Source organism: Bicyclus anynana, chromosome 2 (genome assembly GCF_947172395.1).
Source record: "Bicyclus anynana chromosome 2, ilBicAnyn1.1, whole genome shotgun sequence".
Taxonomy (NCBI): Eukaryota; Metazoa; Arthropoda; class Insecta; order Lepidoptera; family Nymphalidae; genus Bicyclus; species Bicyclus anynana.
In genome coordinates, this window is record NC_069084.1 from 488,597 (window position 1) to 514,947 (window position 26,351).

Below are 26,351 nucleotides of genomic sequence, written 5' to 3' on the forward strand. Positions count from 1 at the left end.
CAACACTACGGGTAGGCACTTGAAGTGCTCGAGTGCAAAAAATACCGTAAAATACCATTTCGTAAGGTTAACATATGATTGCGCAATTTACACAAACACTGGGAAAATAAACGCAACCCAAACAGTACTACAACGATATGATAAGATTATATTGTATTGGTATTCTTCTCGGGATTGATAAATTGTTGTATTGATATGACAATTGAATTTTTGAATCCTAATAATATCAATTTGAAAATATCAGTTGATATTTTTTGAGATAGTCATTTTCATCATTGTCACCTTCATCAGTGACCCCCTGCGGCAAAGATTTTATAATTGAGATAATATTATGTCACTAGCGCGTCGAAATTGAAGCGAAAAAGCTTTAAAAAAAAAGTTATTTAAACAAATAATACCTAAACATACAATGTATATACATAAATGATATTGGAATTAAACACAAAATTGTACATGTGTGCGCTCAGTGTAGTAGCTTAATTTAGCTCACTTTTTGCAGTGATTTTATAAGCACGTAACATGTCTTAGTATAAAATGTCGTTGCTCTGCGGTGAACAGGCTTCTACTAATGAAGGAAATATAAAGTCTCAACTCCTTTGTAGTTTTTTTACAGTTTGTAATATTTGAAAAAGCAAATGGTCCACCTAATGTAAAAAGCCATTTGCCTTTAACAAAACATTCGACACAGCTTACCTACCATCGACGACTACTACAAAACGATGTCCCATGCTGTCAACCTAAGGCAGATGTAATAAACCTAACGTGCTTGTAGCTGCACCGGCAACCAGACCAAAACACAGCAATGCTGTTTGACATAGCATTTCTGTGTCTCGGAGTTCAGTTAGAAAGATCTTTGAACCGATCAATCATTTATATTCGCAAGTATCTCAGAATATAGTATTATGCAATACCGATAACGCTTTAAAATTAACTAAAATTAATACTACTCGTAGTATTCACGGGCTCATAAAGATTTTCCATGTTCAGGTAACGATATACATGTTACAGTTTCATTGTTAGATTGATATCAATGCGATTAATTAGCAGGATAAGGCTCGGAGATGGCACTACAGCGAGCGGGTCGTTCACCCCGCAAGGCCGGTCAGCGACCCCTCCGTGTGATTCACTACAAATATTATTTTATTAAGATGCAAATCTGTGACACCTGGGTAAGGCGTAACCAATCTGCACCATAAACCAATTAATTTTGATTGATTTTAAAGTTTAAAATGTAGTGAATGATATCCATTACGAGAAAACTAGTAGTCTGCCCCAACTTCACCGAGGTTGAACAATTGTGAGCCTGAATTTTCGAAATTCTTTGGTAATACGGTGTTTTATGGTGTCCCGATAGGTTAAGCTGGGCATAGATAATTATATCAATCACTAAGTAGATAGGTAGTCACATGCATTTTACAAACGATTAGCTGACGCCGCACGGGGTTCCCGTTTCCGTAGGAATATATAGAAGGGGATAAAATATAGCTTATAACCTTCCTCGATAAATGGGCTATCTAACACTGAAAGAATTTTTCAAATCGGACCAGTAGTTCCTGAGATTAAAGCGTTCAACCAAACAAACTCTTCAGCTTTATAATATTAAGTGTAGATTTAACTGCCTTGATATCGTGTGGTAAAATAATAATTTAAAGACTGTCCTAATAAAGAAAAATACACATTTGTCTCACATTAACATGTTGGTACCATTTATGCGCCTTCTTCTTTTCAATTCACCAAATTCTACTATTTTAGAATTCGTTCGTGTGAGGTTTTGTTTTATTCGGTTAACATTTTTGCTTTCGTCCTTTATCTTTGAAAGTCTAGATTCTGATCCAAACACAGGCACGACAATCTTCATTTACAATTGTATGAGAGAGTATACACATGTCTACATGTATAGATAGTGAATGACCTTGTCTGAATGTTATCGTGTAAGAATTAAGTATTTCGACCTCAATTATTTGCTTAATCATGAAGAATTGTATTTTCTGTGCCTAGCAGCCTATTTATTTTATTTCTTGATGTGTAATCGTGACATGAATTAATTTTTATTTATTTGTTTTGTTTTCCTAAAATAAATATTAATAAACGCAACATTAAATAATTTAATATGGTTTGCCTTTCGAACGCCCGATAACAGAGTACACTAGTACAGACAGACTTGGGTTCCCTGAAAACATCTTGTAACATACTTTTACTTGTTATTTGGAATGACGAGAGAGGCCTTGCCCAGTGCTGGGCCGATAAAATGGGCTTGTAATTATGATAATGGTTCGGAATATTAAAAAAGTCATAAGAAATCAGAAGTGGGATGTCAAAACAGAGCTTTGATAGCATATAATTGTGTCTTCGTTTTTGTCCTTGTGACCACTAAATCCCGTTCATTTAGCTCCTTCTTCTGAAAACGGTTAAGTTGTGATTTATAAAAAAAAAAATGTGTTTAAACAGAAGAAAGAAAACAGTAGAAAGAAATTATATTTATTTTTCTGTAGAACAGGTGTTTACCTACTGTTTGCAGTTTTCCAGAAAGTCATGTAAAACGCCAATAACAGATACAGAGAAATTGTTAGTTTCAGGGAAGCACGGTGTGGTTTAGATCGACCGATGTGCGAGTTAACCTCAGAGTTCTTTGAACTGAACCCATTGATGTATGAGTTGTGACCGCCTCAAGGGCGAGCGCGACGTATGACCTTCGCTGCCTCAATCGATACCGCGGCACAAGCCGGCTGTGAATCATTATTACAAACTGTTGATAGTGTGGCCGCTTAACAATCACTAGTTTGTTGTCTATGTTAACTGTACTCTGTGATCGGTCTCTTCTTCTCCTGTACTGTGCTCTGTCAGACGTTTACGTACTATAATTATTCTCAATAAACTATTTAAAACTATAAACTGTAAAGCCTTTCAATCTATCACAAACCTATTTGATAACTGTTATCAATGGTAGAGAATTTTTCTGTGACCCCGATAATATTTTTTTGACTTCTCTCTCTTTCTTAGGTTTCTGCACTTAACTGGTAATTAACTTGAAAAGTTTGTATGTCTCAAAATTGCGGAAGATCTCATAGTCAAACAAATGAAATGATAGTTAACATGAAGATTCTGTCTGCTTGTCTAAGACCTCAATGAAACTTAAGCTTCACCACGATCCAAGCTGTAATTAATCGAAGTTACTTAATTTAAGGTCGAAAGAAAGTCGGCATCGCTAACTTATCGCATAATACAGAACAAAAGTTGACTTAGATCTCTAATGAATTCAGTGCAAGACTAAACTTTAAAATTATCTGCTCATATCGTGTTAAGGAGTAAAAAACTTCTTAGCCAAGATAAACCATACACAGGTCATAAACGTTCGAGTGTATACGTGCTCACACATCGCTCATTACGAGTATGTAACTATTAGACGAGATTAGAAAACGATTAGCAAGCAACGCCGAGCGCACATAACTCGGTCACACGTGTTTGGAGGACGTGGCTCTGCGTGCATAGCGTAGAAGCTTATTGAGAGATGTGCAGAAACTTGGTTTTTTTATCAACTTAACTTAGAAGTTAGGTAAAGTTGATACAATTGAGTAACACCAGAGTTTTGTTGATTTATTTATTTTATAAATAAATTAACCATAGACAATGTAGTTTTTTCTATACATATATTCCAAGGATTTTATATAATATATTCAAAGTTAAAACAGTTAAAAGAAATTGAGTTGTCTATTAGAAATATAAGGCCAATCAGCCACATTTTGGCGTTAACAGACACAATGATTTTCATAAACAGAAATTCAATATCAGCCAAAACCTTTCTTCCTATACTATACTCGTAGCAGTAAGTATAGTTTACCTAATTAGTTCAAAAATAAACTGATCCGCTAAGTACTAATGTCATTACATAGTTAACAGTCTCTTCAAAATATAGCGTAAGGACATCCTTGAAGTTAAAACATTAAGTTCACGAACCTGCCGGTCCTCACATAGACAAACGTAATCGATTTTAACATTCAACTATGCATGACGACGTGCGTGTGCTCAAAACTAGAACGACATATTACATGAGTTCAATGAATGGTGATACCCTCGCTCATGTCATTACATTTTTTACCTGAAAGATCAGGTAAAATAACAAAATCTAATCAGGCTTTCTTATATAAGATTAGAACCTCATGTTAAACTTTTGCAACCAAATTCTTTGTTTCCAGAAAAGACGACAATAGAGCGAAAGAGGATAAAAACAAAGATTTTCGGCGGAAATAGGTCAAGAACTTCAGAACAAAATAACAATGTTAGCAAAACAAAAATGACGTAGCCACGTAAATACTAACTGTTGTGATAGATTCTGATGTTACAGACCAAAACAAATTATAATTATGTTATTCGTTCATCACGACATCGACATAAACAATACCAACATAGTAAGAAGCCTCAATAGCTCAACGGTAAGAGCGGTTGGACTCATCACCGAGGGGTGGTGGTTCGATCCTCACCCCGTTGGTCTATTGTCGTACCCACTCCTAGCACAGTCTTTTCCGACTAGTTGGAGGGGAATGGGAATATTGGTCATATTATAAAAAAATATGGCAAATATTCTTTTAAAAAAAAAAAAAAAAAAAAAAAAAAAAGTAATACACAGAAAGTCGATTAAAAACAATTCCTCGGTAAAACTCGTTTTACATTTATGCATTGAAAGTCATCACTTACACTATTGAATTTGTTTATTACTTTAAAAAAAACTAAAGAAGGAAGGATTTTGGCTGGTGGAAGGAGTTACTCCTAACAAGTTAGCCCGATTCCATCTTAGACTGCACCATCACCATCAGGTGAGATTGTAGTCAAGGGCTAACTTGTAAAGAATAAAAAAAAGTCTTTTTCCACAATTTTATCTAGGCAGAGTCAAAACAGTACATCCTTTCTCAAGGTAGAGTATACCCTGACTGATGAATTTCAACCACTTGTAAATATGTGTCGATGTGAATAAGTATAAACTCCGCGAAGACGGCTTTTGTTTTTACAAATCCACCGTAAAAGTCAGCCACCACATGTAAATATTCTACCTATTAATACTAACAAGGAAGTGTTTGGATGAATGAACTTGATTTTTTTAAAATGAATGAAGCAGCTTCTGAGTAAAATGAGGAAAGTTGCGGTCAATTATTAGCCTATTATGTAGCTATTATGGTATTAAATAAAGTCTCTAAAGCATATTATTAATAATAAATAATAATAATAAAAGACAAATGAATATGGACATCTTCGTCTTTCTGTTGGTATGTAATTAAATGCTGTAGAGACTTTATTTAATATCATTTGTCTTTACGTAGGCCTTATTTATCATTACAATATTTATTTTAAACTTGCAGCTATGATTTTTATCGATTTTGCTGTATTGATAAAATTGATCTTAATTATTCTTAGGCTATTGTTTGGTTAAATTATGACGCTTGAGACAAAATAATCTAATAAGCGAAATTAATTAAGTTGGTACAGACATTCTGTCTGACCAGATTTGCAGTGCCTTAGGTACATGATGTTTAAAGTGTCGTTGCCGAGGGTAGGCCCATTGCATTTTAAAAGGTTTTCCTATTAAAAAATCCTGAAAATAAGGTGATCTGTAATGAGCAATGGATTTGCAAAAATGTCATTTAAGCTATGGGCTAGTTCCTTAACCATAAGTACTTAACATAAATCAGGCGCATTGCTCTTATTACGACGTCTCATTGTCATCATGAGGAATGTCGCATGTCGCACAATGTTGACAAAACAAACATTTAACAAGGCCGCCTCGTCCGTCACAACTCATGAGACGCAGAAATGATTCGCGAAGGCATCCCATTGGTTAGGGAGATAGGCGTGGAAAAATTAGTAGACGTTAACTGACTTATTTTGAGTCACTGACTTAAAATATAAGTTAAAGGACAGTTCAAGCAGTGTTAAGCCTGGCTCAATGACCAAGCGTCTTCTGAACTTATTAGTGGGTTTATTTTAGGCACTTTTAAGGAAATTTCGAGCAATAACGTTAATTTATTTTTGGCATTATAGTAAGTAAAATATTTAGCATATTTTAGGGAGTCAAAACAAAATGGAATGACTAGATATATAGATCAGATAGTGATTAATAGAGGGAAAATACTGAGGAAGATCAGAAAAATTACAAGCAAGAATAACACGTAGAAACAAATTGATAAACGTTTTAGTACTCCAAAAGAAGTTGTTTTAGTTCATGCGAGTCCGATTACAAGTCCGCTGATATCCTTTCCTTATCAAAGAAAAATAAAGATTGAACAAATAATGATATCGGGAAAACAAATAAAGTAAAAGTAGAATTTGTAACGATGCCACCGATTGCATCAGTTAGCATCAAATAATGATCATTCACAAATAATAATCTAACCGGGCTAAATGATACCAGATGCCTTGTTCCGAATAATATTATAACAGGTATTACAAATAATATCATTACAGGTATAATACATGGTTACATACATAAGATTCGAAGGAATTCTACGAAATCTTGCGATTTATTTGAATTCGTCCGCCTTTAGACCTCTTTAATCCAGCCCTTACAGTAGTAACGCTGTAAAAATGGAGTAACTTCTCCCGTTTTCCCAACATTTCCCTTCACTGCTCTGTTCCTATTGATCGTAGCGTGATGAAAAGTATACTATAACCTGCCCAAGAGTATGAAGAATAATTGTACCAAGTTTCGTTAAAATCCGTCGAGTAGTTTTTGTTTCTATAACGAACATACGGACAGACAGTCATCCATATAAACTACCTGAATGCTTCTGTTTCCTATTAAACTGTAGTTGATATATTAAGGGCATACTTTATAGCTAAGCGTTTGAACATCCCATTCAAGATAATTGTAACACTATCTATCAGTGATGAATCACTGAGCTATAAAATTAGGTAGACTTCACGTACCTACATAATTACTAATTCTTAGAAACTGCTATTAATAATCGGCTCAGTGTTACAATAATCTTTTATAATACCTAATATATCACTGTTATATCAGCCTTACGCCATTATCAGTGTATCACTTTTCAAAAAGACATTTTCTTCGAAATTTTAATTCCGTGTAAGCCATTTTATCAGATCAGGGAGCACTGTAATCATTTGAAAACAATGATTCACATGATTTGACATTCACAGTAGGTTACATTCAGTCAATGATATTTGAAATCATTGACCAATATTCATAATTGCTAAAGATTATAACAATCGATAAAATAAAGTAAGTTACTGTATACTTGAAATTTTCTTAGATGTCAATTTTAAACAACAATAATGGCTGACTATGAATCAAAGACAATCAGTAGGGTTGAGAAGTTAACCGCGGGCATCGTAACGATGTCAAGTAGGTATAGTTATAACTGAAATAACTAAACTAAAATATCCGTTACTATACGTCATCTTAAAAAACGAATACGTTCCATATTCGTTTCGTTTTCCAACTTTTCAGTTGTGTGCATTTTAGGAAATTAAATATCTTTTTAAAAATATATACTCCAAGGAGAAGAAGTGAATCATAAAATACATGAAAATGTTGGATATAGTAATAATAATAATAATAATAATAATAATATAGCCTTTATTTCCAAGTACATAAATTACAAAAATTTTACAGTTTACATTTTTAAAAATGAAAAAAGATACAAAAGTTAAAAAACATTAACATTTCATTTCATTTTGTTGGATATAGTAGCGACATTATTTCCGCATACGAATATTTTTGAAATAAAGTCAGTGGCAATTTATAATGGAAATTTTTAATTTTTAAATTGTTGAAGAAAACAATTGAGAAAAACAAAAAAGCGACAAAAATATTTTTCTATTGAATTAAAGATTATTATTTCTTTCTTTTTTTACCTTGGTTATACACCACTAGTCCAAATGACTATGTAGAACATAATTGGAATTAATGTACACTTACTGTCTGTCGCTAATTATAATTCGTAACATTTTTCTAGCTCTAGAACCTACTAAATTTATTACCGCATAATGTCATATATTCAAAAACCTTTGTACTAAAGTTTCGGCCCCTTGTACATCACTATCTCTCAAACTTCTTTATATAATATCCTAATAACTCTGACTATCACGATTTACGTATACCAGAAAAATAAAAATCTCACCATGTTGCGAAACAAAAGTAATAAATTTTTTTCCATTAGTATTTCAAATCTTTTATTTATTTTTCTGATCCAGCAATCATAATATTCAAGTCGTATTTGTGTATTGTTTTCTTTATTCTTAATTTAAAAATTTTGCAAGTGGTTGAAGAATCGGTTTATCGGTTTTTTAATAATTTTTGATCGTGCTATATAATTACAAACATTCGGGAGCACTCGCGCCGCGATCGGTTAAGTTTGGTTTAGGATGAGTTTACTGCGAGCAAAAAGTGCCACATTGTCGCTTCCATGCTCACAGTGAGGTCGTGTCAATGTTTGTTCCATATCATCATTACTTATTTGTTTCGTTTGCAATTGTTAGTCTTGTTATTTATTTGTTGTTTGGTTGTTATATTATTGCTGATTGCTGAGTAGTGTATGACTAACAATAATATAACTAACCGAAAATTCCGACTTTCAGATGGGTGGATTTTAGGTTGAATTTCATATGGATTGATTTATTTATTAGGTATATTAAAAATATAAAAAAAAAATATTATGAAAAAATACAACCGACTTCAAAATGTTAACGTACCCACGAAACTAAAAAGGGAAAGATAACATTATTATATTTTCTACTTATTGATCATTTTGAAGTCGCTGCCAAGCCCGTCTGATGTTGACTTAAGTCGTTACTGAAAAAAACACATGACAGACAAAAATAATGTCTGAGAAACAAAAATCTTTACGATAGGGTACACCTTGAATTAATAGATTGAATACACTGGCTTGGCAGAAAATATAATGATATTATTTTTCCCTTTTTTAATTTCGTGGGTACGTTAATATTTTGAAGTCGGTTGTATATATTTTTTTTAATTATTATTTGTTTTTTCTCAATTAGGTCCTTCAACTATTTTAAAATCAAAAATCTCCATTTAAAATTGCCACTGACTTTATGAAAAAATATTCGTATGCGGAAATAATGTCGCTGCTATGTCCAACGTTTTCATGTATGTAGATTTACTTCTTCTCCATGGAGTATAATATATTCTTTGGTGCTGTGTTAATAAAGATACACATTTATTTTATTTATAAGCCAACAAAGGACACAAATATTAAAATTAAAAAATATGTACATAATTATCGACAAGTTATAATTTCATGTATCTTTCCCGTCTCTTCAATTCATAGACAATCTAGCATTACGAAATGTCAAATTCGCAACATTTTCGTTAATCTGTAGAAATAAAACTTGTTGTGATTTCGTTTTTAGTGAAATAAATGTGATATAATAGTTAATTACAAGCAGTTTTTATGTAATTCGCGGTGTGCGCGTTAAATGAAGTGATGTGTATATAAATGATTTAGTTTAAACGGGCGGTTTGTGAGAAATATGTGAATGTCGTGACGACGGATCTTTGTTTACCTTTTTTGCCATGTAAGGAAAAAAATACTATAGCAACCAACCGTTTCGCTGAAGTGTAAAATACGCTGTGAAATACAGGTTGTCAAAGAAACTTATTTGATTTGTTTATTGTAATTATTGATGGACAAAGCAGATGGTTCATCTAAAGGTCAATGGAAAACCAAATCATATAAAACTGAGCTTCGCTAGGCATGCAAGGAACATGTCTTTTACTTGCTCCGCCAATTTATAATTATTGAAGTAGTCTGCCAAAAACTTGCTATGACACAATGTAAGAAATTAGCCCCACGGTGTTAGCCACCCGTGAAAAATAAGTGTGACCAACACACAATTTAATTTTAAATCCCACGGGCACCAAGATTTTTTCTGGGATAAAAAGTAAGCCATGGGAGGAAATTTCGAAACTTCAGACAAATCACTTCATTTTTTTGCATCAAACCCACTTTATAAGTGTCAAGTGTGATAGAAGAATGTCGTGAAAATTCTGTCAATGTTTGTTCAAACAGAACCCTGTCCATCAATAGATGTCACCAATACTTGGAACAGATAAGACAGTACTGTTGGTGCTGCTCGTCGTGGTGCACCGTGCATGGCACTGTCAGTGATAAGCTGCCGCCGAGCGCTGGCCGCCCCCTGTGCCACGCGCCGACGTCGCCGCAGACCATCTGGACTCATATACGCACTTGATTACATACATACTAACATACATCACATCTATACCTATCGGTATGCTTTGACTTTGAACTGCCTCGATGATCTAGTACTTTCGGATCACGAGGTCTTGGGTTTGATCCTGGTTCGTCCTAAATGAGATACAGAGTAAACCAGTTAAAATTCTCAGCCTGGAGTTAGGAAGTTGGGACATATCTATGCTTCGGAGAGCATATTAAGCCGCCGGTCCTGGACACTATCTGATAGTGCTCGTTAATGAAAATTACAAACCTCTAACAGCGTGGTGGTGGTGGTGGTGGTCTAAGCTCCAAATCCCTTTTCCTAAAAGAAGGGCAGCCTGGCTCTAAAATAGGCTGATAATGATGATGCTTTGCTTATCGTGCTTTCTTTGATTTGTCACTTTACACCCCATCCGTGTTCAGCATACGTGGACTTATACTACGAGTATATTCTTCTCGTGATAGATCCTTGAGTAACAAAGCGTTACAATTTGTAGCGAACTTAGAACAAGTAAGTATTCACGCAGAACTTAAGCTATGATAAAGTTAGTTAGATAAAGGCTTTTCATTATTACAGCTTACATTTTTTTACAGTGCAAGCAATATTCATTCGAATCAACTTTAATTTACGTGATAATGTTTCTGTGATATAGGTAACAATTACTTACTATAAAACTAAAATAACCAAAAAGATATCAACAAGACTCTTACGACTTGTGTCATTTCATAACTTCGTCTAAACATTGACATATCGTATTATTATGTTATCATTTACTCTATTTCAATCAATACGTAGAAGTTAGCAGATTATCGTTGTTGTGACATTCGATACACTATCAGTCGGCGGCACGACGCCATGAATTGACGCCCCGTGACGTCACACGATAACAGTTTGGTGATACGCAGTTTTCGTTTCATTCAATTCGATTGGCAAACAACAGCACAAAGGAAGGTGCGAATCACACACATCAGTCACTCGTTACTACGCAATAATTGGGTACAATGCGTAATTAATTCTGTAGTGTTTTCATTCCTCTTGCTCAGGAAAGTAGCGAATCGTAGATGACAAAAGGATTTGATTTTTTTATTCCTTTGCAACCGCAATGCAATGCTTTCTACGCATACTACCGGAATATTATCTTTTAGTTCCATTATCTATACTTATAATAAATCTGTAGAGAGCTTAATTCTGTACATGAAATATATTTCCAAAATAATTATCAGCGGATGATTAGTGATCGATATTGATGCCAAAAATGCAATCAATAAAATGTTTGTCTGTTTGTTTGTATGTTCGTTATAGAAACAATAACTACTCAACGGATTTTAACGAAACTCGGTACAATTATTCTCCTAGGCAGGTTATAGTATACTTTTCATCACGCTACGATCAATAGGAGCATGAGCAGAAAACGGGAGGAGTTACTCCATTTTTACAGCGATATTACTGTAAGATTAGAAAGGTCTAAGGGCTTACGAAGTCGCGGGCGTCCGCTAGTAAATAATAAAATGTTTATTTATTGTATAACAATCTGCTATTTCTAATTTTGAAGAAAAACTTTATTCTTTCCAGACTTGTTTCTAATCAGCATCACAATCTCTAACTCAAATTGATATACGCGGATTGATATACTTACTTGAGAATATTATGGAGAATACTCAGCCATGAAATTCTCCCCACTATATATTTCTTCGATGTTAATGAAACTTATATCTTACGTAACCGCGTGTAACGTAAATCAGATCCGTGATTAAGAATCAACGAGGATGTCACAACCACTCACAACGCCTTGAGCGAGAGCCGTGATAGCCCAGTGGATATGACCTCTGCCTCCGATCCCGGAGGACGTAGGTTCGGATCAGGTCCGGGGCATGCACCTCCAACTTTTCAGTTGTGTGCATTTTAAGAAATTAAATATCACGTGTCTCAAACGGTGAAGGACACCATTGTGAGGAAACCTGCATATTAGAGAATTTTCTTAATTCTCTGCGTGTGTGAAGTTTGCATTACCTCTCTCATTCTTAGAAGGAGACTCAAGCTCAGCAGTGAGCCAAATATGGGTTGATAATGATGAAGCGAGAAAATATCATTAAAAATTACGGTTAAAACGTCAATAGTTAAGTGAAACAGAAAACTGTTCGTATGAGGAAAACTTTTATAGCAAATATTTAATTACAAAATATATTCGGTTGGGTATTACATTTCCACCAAATTCTGCTGTTATCAAGAGTCACTATTTTTTTCCTCTTAATTTCGCATTTGGCGTGGAATAACAATTTTATAACACTAACAAAGGTCAAAAAATGTATTCATTTAATGTAAAAATTACCTACTCCTAAACATCACAAGTTTACCGTCAAAAGAATCAAGTTTTTAAAGTTCTTTATGCACTCTTGACTTGGGGAGTAGATTGGCTTGAATTCGTTACGAAAAGTGTAATCGCGCGAGGCGAACGGACGTTGAGAGGGAGAGTTAACGAAGTTTTACTTCAGACGTTTGGTCTGGCAAGAATAGGTAACAGACAAACACATAGACTTACTTTCTTATAATATCAATTATGATTTATAGTATAAATAAGTAACAATAACAAATTATATATTTTTGTTACTTTAAAGAACTTTGCAAATATAACTGAATGCAATTTAAGTAACACATTATAATTGGCTGCAGATTATGCGATATATTATAATTTATAATTAAATCAACACACACAAGGATACGTTTTCCTTTTATCATGAGAGCAAGACGTGTGTAATATGGTAATACTACGCAGAAGGCCTTCTCGGACAGCATGTGACGTGGACATGCGTCACGGAAAACGTTATATATCTGTAACAGTAAATTAAAACTAAAATAAATCTATTTGCATTGAAATATAGAAGTATCCATATTTGTTAAAAAATGTTTATTATGTAAAGAAGCTATTAATATAAAATTAACAATACTAACCTTCAGTGTGTTATGAATTGATGTAATACTTCTATGTCTTTAATAAGTTTAATGGTCAATAAAACAAATATATTAACATTGAAATATAGACGTGTCCATATTGGTTTGGAAATGTCGATTCTAACAAAGAAACTATAAATATGAAAATAAACTATAATGTGTAATAAACTCTAACACCCTTGTGGTTGGAAATAAGATTTATCTCATTAGAGGAATGTTTTGGCTTAGATTTTATAGTTTTAACTATATAAAACATAAAGCACTTTAGCTACGCTTTGAATTGAACGATAATAATAAACAAAGCCAATAAAAGAAGACTAGCTTCAAATTCCTGAATTCATTGTATGTTAGCATACTTCCTTTCTCAATGAACTACTCGTAGATAGCAAAAATTCCCTCTTACATTTTTTTATTTAGATACGAAAATGGGACTTTTCGATTTGATAAGCAATAAATTAAACATTGTTTCAATTCCTGAAGATGCTACAGTTTCACAGTGCGTGTATGTAGGTAGGTACAGGGCCGGCCCGTCCATACAGCGAACGGAGCGGTCGCTCCAGGCGCCAAATCCTAGAGGGCGCCTAAATGATAAAGAATAATAAAAGAAATTTCTTTTATTTCAATTGGTCACTGCAGAGTATGGTCGAGATCTTCGCATTCCATCATACTTACTTTGGACTCACAATTGGCACATATAAATTATTATTAGGAGCCTGGAGCAAACAGGAGAGGCGCCATAATCGAATCTCGCTCCATTCTTAAATTTATTTCGGGCCGGCGCTGGGTAGGTAAGTGACGAAGTTTTGTTGAGTTACGTTAGTGCTTAGATTTGTGTAGTTTTCGCGAAGAATAGCAAAATTGACTAACTGTTTACTCTTCAATAATATTCTGAACCTGCGGTCGAAAGCCAAGCCAATATTTGCTGATATTTGCTACTCCACATACTTCAGAGTATTTGTCAATCTCCAGACGATGCTGCATCAGTTCACGAGCCATTTCCTGCGGCACACAGCTCCCAGCCGCCGCCACCTCACGCCCGAGCTGCTGCTGCGGCTGGTGACGCCCGCCTGCGCGCTGTGGGCCGCGCGCGCTGAGGACTCGCCCTTCGCTGACCCCTACTGGGGGTTCTACTGGCCGGGGGGACAGGCCACTGCCAGGTGAGGAGCCAGCATCTTTGTCACTAAGAAATACACCATGCATTTATTACCTTATCTGATAATAATTATATAATTACTTTACTTTACAAATTGACATATCCTTTCACTCTCCATGTAAAACAGTATAGATTGTACTATACATAAATAAACGCAATTTGTTACAATCTCCAAGTCACCGGTAACAACTGTGACCTCTCTCGTCACACGGTCCCCGTCTCTCGTGTGTGTGACTCTGACGTCACAATGTTAACAAGAAACTGCAGAACTTGGTTTCCATGCGCGGAGTTTTTTCCCGCGGCCCGCCTTACACACACCTGTGTTCAACGTAAGTATTCGATTATCGTAATGCACTCGTACGCACTTGTCTATTAACTACAGAATCGGCACGGCAGTATATCAGCCAAGTTCAGGGCAGGGCGATGCATTAAAAATGTGAATCTGAATATTTAAATGTATCTTTTCGAATTATTATTGCCAGTGAGGTTGAAAATAGTACTTAAAATAAAGCTTTATTATACTATAAAAAAAGCTTATTGAAGAAGAACAAAATATGTTATAAATTAAAACTAATTAAGTACTTACCTTACTTAAAAATTAAAAACTGTATTTAAAAAAAAAGTAAATCTAAGTTGTAAGCAGAATGCTATAGGTAATCATTCAAATACGTTGTATATTGCTTTAAGAGTAGGTAACTATTGAGAGACCAGTCGTAAGAATGAATTCCTCAGTAATTTGTGATCTGTTAAAATTCAGAAAATAATTATTCTTAAATCTGACTTGAAGCTTTAGAGAAAAGCTTTATTACTTTAGTAGAAATATAATTTATTGTACTTATTTAATCTATCGTTAGTTATTCTGAGTTTATTACATTTTTATAATAAACACAGAATACCTATAACTTTTTGTTCGATTTTGCTGTCGCGATTTTCTCAAGGCGAACGACGTACCCTAATAAACTTTAAAAGCAAAATACAAAATATGATCATCATTTTTGTACACAAAACCTTCACATTAAAACTTGGCTGTATCGTATTACTAATCAGCAGGCCCAATAGTACAGGAAAACGCTTAGAAATCCCCGGCTCGCGCGCGGAATACATAATTTATAGTTACTCGTAGCGAGATTTTCCGAATGGCAACAGCGCGACAGGTTTCTGCCACTGGTATCGTTTTACTATGTTGTTATCAAATTAAACGTACAAACTTACCAATACGCAATGTTCTTATCAGTTGTCGCTGGGGATTTTGCTGTTTACATTTTTTATTTAAATCATTAATCACCGAACGCCCTTGTCCGCATAGTATTCAATTAAATAAAAAACTACGTAGGATTATTATTTACTAGCTGACGCCTCGCGGTTTCACCCGCGTGGTTCCCGTTTCCGTAGGAATATGGGGAAAATGTATAGCCTTCCTCGATAAATGGGCTATCTAACACTGAAAGAATTTTTCAAATCGTACGAGTAGTTCCTGAGATTAGCGCGTTCAATCAAACAAACCAACATACTCTTCAGCTTTATAATAGTAGTATAGATAAACAAACTACTTTATTTCATTGTAATAAATATAATGAAGTTAAATTAAAATCATAATTCAGTAAGATTTTCTTGGAAATCCTTGCAATTAGTCATAGATTAAATATTATATTTTTTATCAAAAGCTACCAGTAGATACAAAACGCATAGAGACAAATGAAAATTGGTTATAGTTATTTCAAAGTAATTTATTGATACTCATATGTAAAGAATATACACATGGTAAAATTCCATGTAATGGAAAATCAGTACAGTAGGTAAATAATAATTGACGTCTGTATTTAAATGAATATGTGGTGGTCACACACACATAGATTGTAAATGAAAATGCTACTTAAGCATTTTCGTAATTATGACGAAGTCGATACGGGCGGTTTGTCGCCAGTCGTTACCTAACCGTTGTAACTGATAGTCAATATAAGTGTTTTATCAGTAGAGCCTACTATTATTTATCACCCATAACCGCTACCCGGGACACGACATACCTTACTCAAACCCCAATATATAAGTATCCAAATAGTACTAAAGTGGTACAAAAGTGGTGACCCGACTCGGTTTTATTAGCGGTTATTTTGCACGGGTAGCAACACGTAACGACTCACACATTGGAATTTAAAATGGCTCAACCAGAGGTGTCAGTTTCCGGCGTGTCTGTATCGGCGAGAATTCCTGAATTTTGGACGGATTTGCCGCGACACTGGTTCATACAGGCGGAGGCAGTGCTACACCCGCAGAAGATGTCTGACGAGGCAAAATTTCAGTTTGTCATATCGAAATTAGGAAAAGACGTTATACAACAAGTGACAGACATATTAGTCAAACAGCCGGAAAATGGTAAATATGATACATTAAAAACAAGATTACTTGACATTTATGAGGAGTCAGAAAATAGAAAGGTACAAAAATTGATATCTGAAATGGAGCTTGGCGACCAGAAGCCATCGCAGTTGCTGAGGAAAATGCAAGAGCTGGCAAGTGGCAAAGTTACAGATGAAACCCTTACCATCCTTTGGCAAAACCATTTGCCGGGATGGGTGAGAGGAATACTCACGGCATCAGGTTTAAGCGATATTAACGCTTTGGCCAGAATGGCAGACAAGGTGACAGAAAATGCAATGCCTATACAGGGGGTGGCCGCAGTACGGAGTGCAAGGAGTGATTCTCCAGATGTCATAGCGGAGATCCACAAGCTAGGCGAACGACTAAGAAAAATTGAAAATTCCCAGCGTAGCGGTGGGAGAAGCCGATCACGGTCACACGGCGCGCCACGTACGCGCAACACTAGCGGTAGCAGGAAGAGGACACCGGCCGATCCAGACTGGCTTTGCTACTACCACTATAAGTTTAGAGCCCGAGCACACAAATGTGTTCAACCGTGTACGTGGAAGATATCGAACCAGCCTACTGGCAGTGCGGAAAACTAGCTTCGGTCCTGTCTGCGGCGGGAGGCTGTGACCCGTTGATAAATTACCGCTTGTGTATAACTGACGAAAACAGTAAATTACGGTTTTTAATAGATAGTGGTGCTAATGTGTCAGTGTTACCCCGGTGGGCAGTGCGCGAGAAAAATAGAGCGTGCGAGGACTATAGACTGTATGCCGCGAACGGTACACCTATTAAGACATTTGGGTTGCATAGTTTAGTATTAAATTTAAAGTTAAGGAGAGCATTTCGGTGGACATTTATAGTTGCTGACGTTAGACAGCCTATAATAGGAGCCGATTTTTTAACTAAGTATAAGTTAGTGGTAGATTTTAGTAAACGGAAACTAGTGGATCAGGTAACAAATTTTAATGTTATTGCTAGTATGTCACAGTGCATGGAAAGTTCAATAACTACAATTCATAATCAACACCCACATTATAGTTTGTTAGCTAAATATCCAGATTTAACTAAACCGGTATCTTTTAAGGAAGTTCCTAAGCATAGCGTTTGTCATCACATCGAGACGAACGGTCCGCCTGTTCAATGTCGAGCAAGACCGTTACCGCCAGACCGATACGCTAAGGCTAAAGAGGAATTTCGGTTAATGTGTGAAATGGGAATATGCAGACCCAGTAAAAGCGCGTGGGCAAGCCCTCTGCATATAGTGCTTAAAAAAAATGGGCAGATAAGGCCATGTGGTGACTATAGGCGCTTAAATGCTATTACTAAGCCCGATAGTTACCCTATACCCAGGTTACGCGATTTCACGTACTTACTCGCTGGTAAGAAAATTTTTTCACGGTTAGATATAAACAGAGCTTACAATTGCATACCAGTTAACGAGATGGACATTGAAAAGACGTCTGTGTCAACCCCTTTCGGGGCTTTCGAGTTCATCAGACTTCCTTTTGGCCTTCGAAATGCTGGCCAAAGTTTTCAGCGTTTTATGTGTCATAGCGTACTCCCAGACTTAGATTTTTTATTCGTGTATATAGATGATATAATAATTGCAAGTAACAGCGTCGACGAGCATAGAAAACATTTAGAGGAAGTATTTAGTCGCTTAGAGAAGTTCGGTATTACTCTGAATATATCAAAGTGTTGTTTCGAACAGACAAAATTGGAGTTTTTAGGCCATGAAGTAACAACGGAAGGGATTCGTCCACTCGACGAGAAGGTGAAAGCCATCATCGAGTTTCCGAGGCCAGCTACTGTGGACCAACTCCGGAGATTTTTAGGTATGTTAAATTTCTATAGATCACACATACCAGGTGCCGCTGAAAAGCAGTCTGAGTTGGATCGCTATTTAACGAATACAAAAAAAAAAGATAAGTCAAAAATCGCTTGGACTGATTCAGCAAACGCTCAGTTTGAGCAGTGTAAACAGAGCCTAAGTGACGCCGCGACGTTAACGTATCCTGCGATAGACAAACCTTTGGCGCTTATGACGGATGCTTCAGAGTCATGCATGGGTGCGGTTCTACAGCAAAGAGAAGGTAACGTATGGAAACCTATTGCTTATTTTTCTAAAAAGTTCTCGGAAGCACAAAGGAAATATAGTACCTATGATCGAGAGTTATTAGCCATTTATTCGGCGATAGCTCACTTTCGATATATGATAGAAGGTCGTAATTTTATTGTGTATACTGACCATAGACCTCTAATTTATGTTTTTTCAAAGATAGGTAGCGTGAAAGAGCTACCTAGGCGAGCTAGACAGATAATGTTCATTAGCGAATTCACTACGGACATACGCCACGTGAGCGGGTTAGATAACATAGTAGCTGACACTTTGTCCCGCGTGGAAGAAATTGTTTGTCCTACGGTCATTGATTTCACGGAACTCGCACGTGTACAAAATGATGACGAAGAGTTAAGCGAACTAAAGAAAAAAATACAATACAAAAACATCGTGATGCCAGGCACCGATAGTTGCGTTGTTTGCGAAACATCGACTAATAAGGCCCGACCATACTTACCGGAAAGTTTTAGATGTATCGCTTTCGATGCAATTCATAGTTTAAGTCACCCGGGTATTCGCGCTACCAACAAAATGGTTAGAGATAGATACTTTTGGGTAGGTATGAATAAAGATATCCGAAGATGGGCTAAGGCCTGTATCCCATGTCAACGATCTAAGATTCAAAAGCATACTGTATCCGATTTAGGTACTTTCGAGAAAGTAGATCGTTTTAGTCACTTAATGATTGACATAATAGGCCCTCTAAATACATCACCCGAGGGATATAGATACTGTTTGACTATGATAGATAGAGGTACGCGTTGGCCAGAAGCTGTCCCAATTAAAGAAATCACAGCTGAAGTAGTAGCCAAAGCTCTTTATGAGAACTATATAACGCGTTTCGGAGTATTTTTTAAGTGTACTTCCGATCAAGGTCGTTGTTTCGAGAGTAATCTTTTCAAGCAACTCATGAATCTTATGGGTATTGAAAAGATCCGCACTACCGCTTATCACCCGCAGAGTAATGGGATGATAGAACGGTGGCACAGATCTTTAAAAGCAGCACTTATGGCTAGACTGTCAACTAAAAGTTGGGTAGAAGAACTACCAACCGTCTTACTAGGTTTAAGAGCCGCTGTACGGGCAGACACTAATGTTAGTTGTGCTGAAATGGTATACGGCACAAGTATTAGGCTGCCAGGTGAATTTTATGATATAAGTAAGGATAATATTTTAGATAGCTCTAGTTATGTAAGCAAATTAAAAAGTATAATTAATGATTTAAAACCTGTTAAAAGGGTCAATAAAGACTCGAGAAAAATTTTTGTTCACCAGGATTTACACACTTGTGACAAAGTATTTATCAGGAACGACGCGGTGCGTAAGCCTCTCCAAGCGCCTTACGACGGTCCGTACCGAGTAATTAGCAGGACAGAGAAAGTTTTTAAGGTCCAATTACCCACACGTCAGGTTATAGTTTCTATAGATCGGTTGAAACCAGCTTATATTTTGGAGGAAAACGATAATCCCCAAAATACTATTTCGTCAAAAACTACGGAACCGATTTTAAAAAAGAAAGTCACAATGTGTACGGTCCCTTATAATACCAACGGTGTAAAATGCAAAACAACGAGCAGTGGTCGCGTCAGCCGCGTACCTGCACGTTATGCTTAGTTGCATTATTGTTAATTGTTTCGTCATGTTTATAATTTTAAGAAATTAGTTGTGCAATGTTAAAGCAAAAACCATATTCTGCTTAAAGTAATTGTATTTGAAGGTGTTCTACAAAAATGTTTACATAATATTACACTTATACAAAATTTACATTGTCATTTATATGTTTAAATTTTTTTTGTTGTTAGCTTTACAGAGTTCATTAGTTTAAGTGTAACAAGTGTATGCTCCTCGTGAAACGTTTTGTCAGCATTGTGCTTATAGTGTTAAGAATGAAACACCCCTATACTACCTATACATTGTTTTCTGTAAAAAAAAAAAAAAAAAGGGGGTGGAATGATGTGGTGGTCACACACACATAGATTGTAAATGAAAATGCTACTTAAGCATTTTCGTAATTATGACGAAGTCGATACGGGCGGTTTGTCGCCAGTCGTTACCTAACCGTTGTAACTGATAGTCAATATAAGTGTTTTATCAGTAGAGCCTACTATTATTTATCACCCATAACCGCTACCCGGGACACGACATACCTTACTCAAACCCCAATATATAAGTATCCAAATAGTACTAAAGTGGTACAAAAAATATTTACATGTACACGCTCCACTGATACAGAAGTTTCCTACTGTATGATTGTGTAACTATGAATTTGGTGGATTTACCAGTTATTATTTAGTGAACAACAACTAACCAAGTCAACTCACTCAGCAGTTAGTTCGACAGGCCAAGTTCCAAGTATTACATTCTTTTTTATTCTCTCATTATTCCTGCAATCTGTCGTGAGACATTCAGCTGGATTTTAAGTATTTATATTAAAGCGTAAGCGCATATAAGCGTAGGTGCAAAATCCAGTGATTTGCCAAAATATAACAATGTAGTGTCTATTTCATGAAATCTTGTGGTGTTCGTCTCTTGAGCCTTTTGAAAGTCGTACCAGGTTTCTTCATCATTAGGTTCCTTGCATGATTTGGATGTTTCCATAGGGACGGTTTTATGATAAACGTGTTTCGATGTATCCAAACGGATACGTAGACATTGAAACACGTACAACCTGTGTCGATTGTGTTGACATTCATCTCAAACACACAAAGGCGTCATTGTTACATCCATCAGCTCACTACTACATCCAAAATTAAACGGTCTTCCGGGAACAGAAGAACTATATCTACCTAATTCATCAAACTCGATCACAAAACTTTTGTAAACATAGATTTCGATCGATGTGTTGTCAAACTTGATTGAATGTTCATCATCATGGATTATAATCATCGATTGACTTTTTATTTTTATAAATAAAAGTATTAGACTATTAAAATAGCGTTACATGTAATGACGTAAAATGTAACACAATTGAAAGATGGAATAAACTTCTGTATGACTATCATAATGAGATCCATTTACCGCTGAAATAAGTACCTATCTCAAATAGTATTTCATTCATTGTTGAGAGTTATCACAATACTATGGGTATGAATTGATTCAAAGGGAAGTCAACTTTATGTCTTTCGATATAGGTACAAAATTCCATTGTAGTATTGGGAGTGAGTCATACTTTTCGCGGGCTTTTCAAGCCTATTCATAGTACAATCTTCGTTCTATGTTACCATTTTTTTTATTGTTATATAACAACCATTATAAAATTTAAAAAATGGCGACTGAATGGTGGAAAATGGTGGTATTTTGTTGTATGTTAATAATGTTTATCGATTTAGGACCCGTTTGGATCTCACAACTTATCACTATAAACATTAAGGTGGACAGTGAGAATTTGTTTCAGAGTCAAGTTTTTCTCCTGTGCTGCCAGCTAAACGGTTGTTATGGACTCGTCAAAAAATTACAGAACTAGTATATTTAATTTTATAAAATTAAACAGAAAACTATCATACTCGTAGCTATGCTAGGGATTAAATTGAAAGTTGCATAAGTCGGTCAAGCAAAACTCAATTATCTCAGTCGACGTGGCGACGTACTGCAGAAGCAGACACTGACTTGGCCGTTATTTTTTAATTTACATAACTTATTAACCAAATTAATAGCAGTAGAAAATGCTCAATAAGCTTTAATACGTGTTGGTGGAGCGGCGGCACACTAAGTTTCTCTTACAAGGTCTTTGCGTTTACAAAACAATTTTAATTATATGGAAAATCCGAACATTAAACCAACAACATTTAATATGAAATTTAATAGGAATTATTTGCGGCTACTGTGTATAGATAATTTAATTATATTTTAATTAATTCCGGAACCTTAATATTATGTTGGTAATGTGTTTTGTTTTCTTAATTTCCTTGTAATGATAACCACCTAATTGGCATTTAACGGTTAATTAAATTAGACAGGAATTCCCTAAACCATTAGATAAATTGTGCCTAACAAAGTATACTATTATTGTTATGCAAAATTTATATTTTAAAAGTTATTTTTGGTAAACTTCGTACAGAGTGTACAAGAACAGTACAGATTTTTTTTCGTCTTATACCATTTTTATATTAGAGCAAACCAAATAAATAAAATAATTTAAAATGATCAAGCCGCTCTCAAGCTCGACAGCAATTAATTATTTTTATATATGTATATATTGGAAAACCATATTTATGAACCATAGAAATAAACTTATTCCTCGACTATAGATGTGTGACTAAGTCAAGGGAAAGAAGAAAGGTGTGATTAAATATTCCAGGAAAAGCCTTAGAAAGGGATAGGTGATACATTTTGCGATATAGAAAGGGATAACAAAAAAATCACCGCCAAGAGAGACGGAACTACGAAAATTCGCTGTACAAGAAAGAGATGCACAGCAAAGAGCTGAGAGTCACGCTGGCAATGCTTCAGGAATGTATTGCGAATGAGTCACTCACATTGTTTCCTATTTTATTTTATCTTTCACTTTTTAACTTTTATCAGCTTACAGTTTTGGGAAATTCAAACTTCAAAACTTGCATAAATATATATTGGAAATTTCTTCAGCGGTTTTTCATCTTCAAGATAAAAATATCTAGAGTTATGATAAATACGATATTAGTTTTTTATTTTTGTCATTTAATACAATTTGTACTTAATATTATAAAGCTGCAGAGTTTGTTTGAAAGCGCTAATCTCAGGAACAACTGGTGCGAATTGAAAATCTATTTTTGTTATGTTGTACTAGATGGTCCGTTTGTTGAGGAAGGCCATAGGCTACACTACAAAGCCTCCGCCTTTTAGGAGATGTAGGTTAGACCCACCACACTGGTTTAATGCGGGTTGGCGGGTGGACTACCTCCTTTATAGTGACTTTTCGCTTAGTTTAATAGTTTTCCATGTACCCTCACGTGGTCTGATGGTATCTGCTTGGTTCGATAATTATTATTAAAAAAAATGTAGGTAGTAAAGCTTGAGTAAAGAATCATAATATTATAAACGCGAAAGTTTGTATGGATGTTTGTATGAATGTTTGTTTGGATATTTCTTACTCCTTTAACCTTTACCGGATTTGACTGAAATTTGGAATGGAAATAGATTAAGGTACCTACTCTAGATTAACACGTAGGCTAATTTTAGAATTTTCATAATCAATTAATACGTAGGCTAATTTTTATTCCGGAAAAAATCCGTGGATCCCGAGGGATTTGTGTAAAACTAAATTTCACGCGGACGAAGTCGCGGGCGTCCGCTAGTTCTTTATAAAAAGATAATCACCTTATCTCTAGTTAACACTTGCACTGCAGAGACATCACGTACACATTATCTTATTTGATTACTTGCTGTATTGACTTGCGGCACCGACTTCTTCGTGTCTTGCAGTGTTTAGTGATTTCAGTACCCACCCGTCTTTTTGCTCCGGGACATCCGGAAAATTAAGTTGTTGGACAATGACTAATTCACTTGTACTTATACAAAACAGGGCTGAGGTATTTATCTTGTTACCTTAGTTACGAATTGATCACATAAAACATGAATCACATGAAACAATGCACGACCCTGACCTCGGCCTTGACATCTCGACCTTACGGCCTTACGCCCTAGTCAGCTGGTTGTTCGGTGACTTGGTAAAGTGACCATCTGTGGGGCTTTTGCGGGACGGTCCCAAATTTAGCATATTCTTTGATTACAATCAATTATTCAATAAACTGAAGTAGAAGATTTTTGTTCACCTGACATTAAAGGTTGTACTTTGTGGAAATTCATTGCCTACTTGTATTGTAATAAGCTAGCCCCAAGCTAACGCATTTTAGGCCCTGCTCTCAAGGGCGCAACCTAGGACAGAGTACCTCATATGCTTGTAATTTCACCGGCGACTATACCTTTCAGACCTGGGGCCTTACAACAAGCTCCTAAACCCGTAATGATTCCATAATGTTTTGCAACATTTCGTACTCTGAGGGTGTGGCAGGCAGGCTTAAGAGTTTTGTCTTGAATAGCTATGTACCCATACCTACCTTAAAAACAATACAGGTACCTGGTATCCTGGAAAGAACTATGATGATTATGAAGTTATCGTGTGGACACCGTAATGTCAAGGACACGTATGGATCAGCAGAACGTGTAGTATTGATAACAAACACGTTCTTACCAAACGTTATCATCTAGCAGAAGCACGTGCTACGTTATCTGACAATTAATTGCATTCTGGTCTAAGCTGTACTGTACTAGAATAGTAAATTATGGTGTAGACAGGAATGAGTATATTTGGAATAAGTACTTAAACACGAACAATGTCTCTTCGACCAAATCTCGGTCAAATGATGGCCTCCGTGGCGCAGTTTTTTGAGCGGTGGATCTACAAGAGGTCCTGGGTTCGTTCTCCGGATTCAGATTTTCTGATTTGGTCCAGGTCTGCCTGATGGGAGACCTCAGCCGTGGCTAGTTACCATCCTACCGGCAAGCGATTTACGTTCCTGTACGATATCATGTAGAAACCGAAAGGGGTGTGAAATTTCATCCTACTCCTAACAAGTTAGCCCGCTTCTATCTTAAATTGCATCATCACTTACCATCATGTGAGATTATAGTCAAGCAAAAAGTTTTAAAGAATAAAAAAAATCAGAAGAAAACCCTATCCTAAGATAATGACGAGATTAGAGCAAAAAGAGGTTATTGTAGCTGAATTATCTAATGGGGTTTTTTCATTATTTTTATCCGAATACATTTCCATCACGAAGGTTATTTTATAAATTAACTATTTTTAAATGGGGTTTTTATAGAATTTTCATTACACGATATTTTCCGTATGAAGAGTAAACGTAATAAAAAATGGGAAAACGCTACAAAAAGCGAATGTCTATCACCGTAGCGTCTCTGAGCCACGTGTAATTATGCAGCAACAACAATAAACACGGAGCAAGTTCCACGTCGAGCCGACCACGCCGCGCGGCGCGTGCCGAGACGGCAGGTTTGTTGACGCGTACATCGTACATGACTCAACTTGGGTTTCTGTAAATCTGTAGGAACTAGTCCTCACTCGTATACACCTGCTTACTTATTTATTTTCAAGAATATTTGCCATATAAATAAATAAAAAGCCATTTATTTCTTACAAAAGTGTACCTACTTTTGTAAGAAATAAATGGCTTTTTATTAGTTTGTTTAAGGTAAGTTTAGTTTAGTTGTGTTAGTATCAAAAAAACTAGATGATTATTACTTATTTATTAGTTAGTGCTTTTAGTTTTATTAAAGTAGTTTCACTTAGGTACGTTAATATTATATTGCAACTATTCTGTAGGTTCCTCCAAAGTAAAGTAAAGGCCTCCACCAAATTGTACCAGTTTTCTCTGGATTCTGCAATTTGTATCCAGAATATTTTCCATCTTATCTTTTAAATATGATCAATTCACCTACACAATTAGTTTGAATCAGAAATATTGTCTTAAGGGTGGGCACGATAATAGTTCACTAGATATTAATTGACGGACCAATCAGATAGTCCACCTGACGGCAAGTGGAAAACCATTGTCTATAAAC

At 35.7% G+C, this 26,351-nt stretch overlaps 1 protein-coding gene across 1 annotated transcript in view; it reads left to right on the plus strand.

Annotated features, from left to right (window-relative positions):
- The window catches only part of LOC112051993 (electron transfer flavoprotein beta subunit lysine methyltransferase), a 38,482-nt gene that overhangs the window by 5,182 nt on the left and 6,949 nt on the right, over window positions 1-26,351 (plus strand). Inside the window, exon 2 of the mRNA XM_052888035.1 lies at window positions 14,125-14,312. Coding sequence (XP_052743995.1) covers window positions 14,128-14,312 — 185 coding nt within the window. The 5' untranslated portion in view covers window positions 14,125-14,127. The remainder of the gene's footprint in view (window positions 1-14,124; window positions 14,313-26,351) is intronic.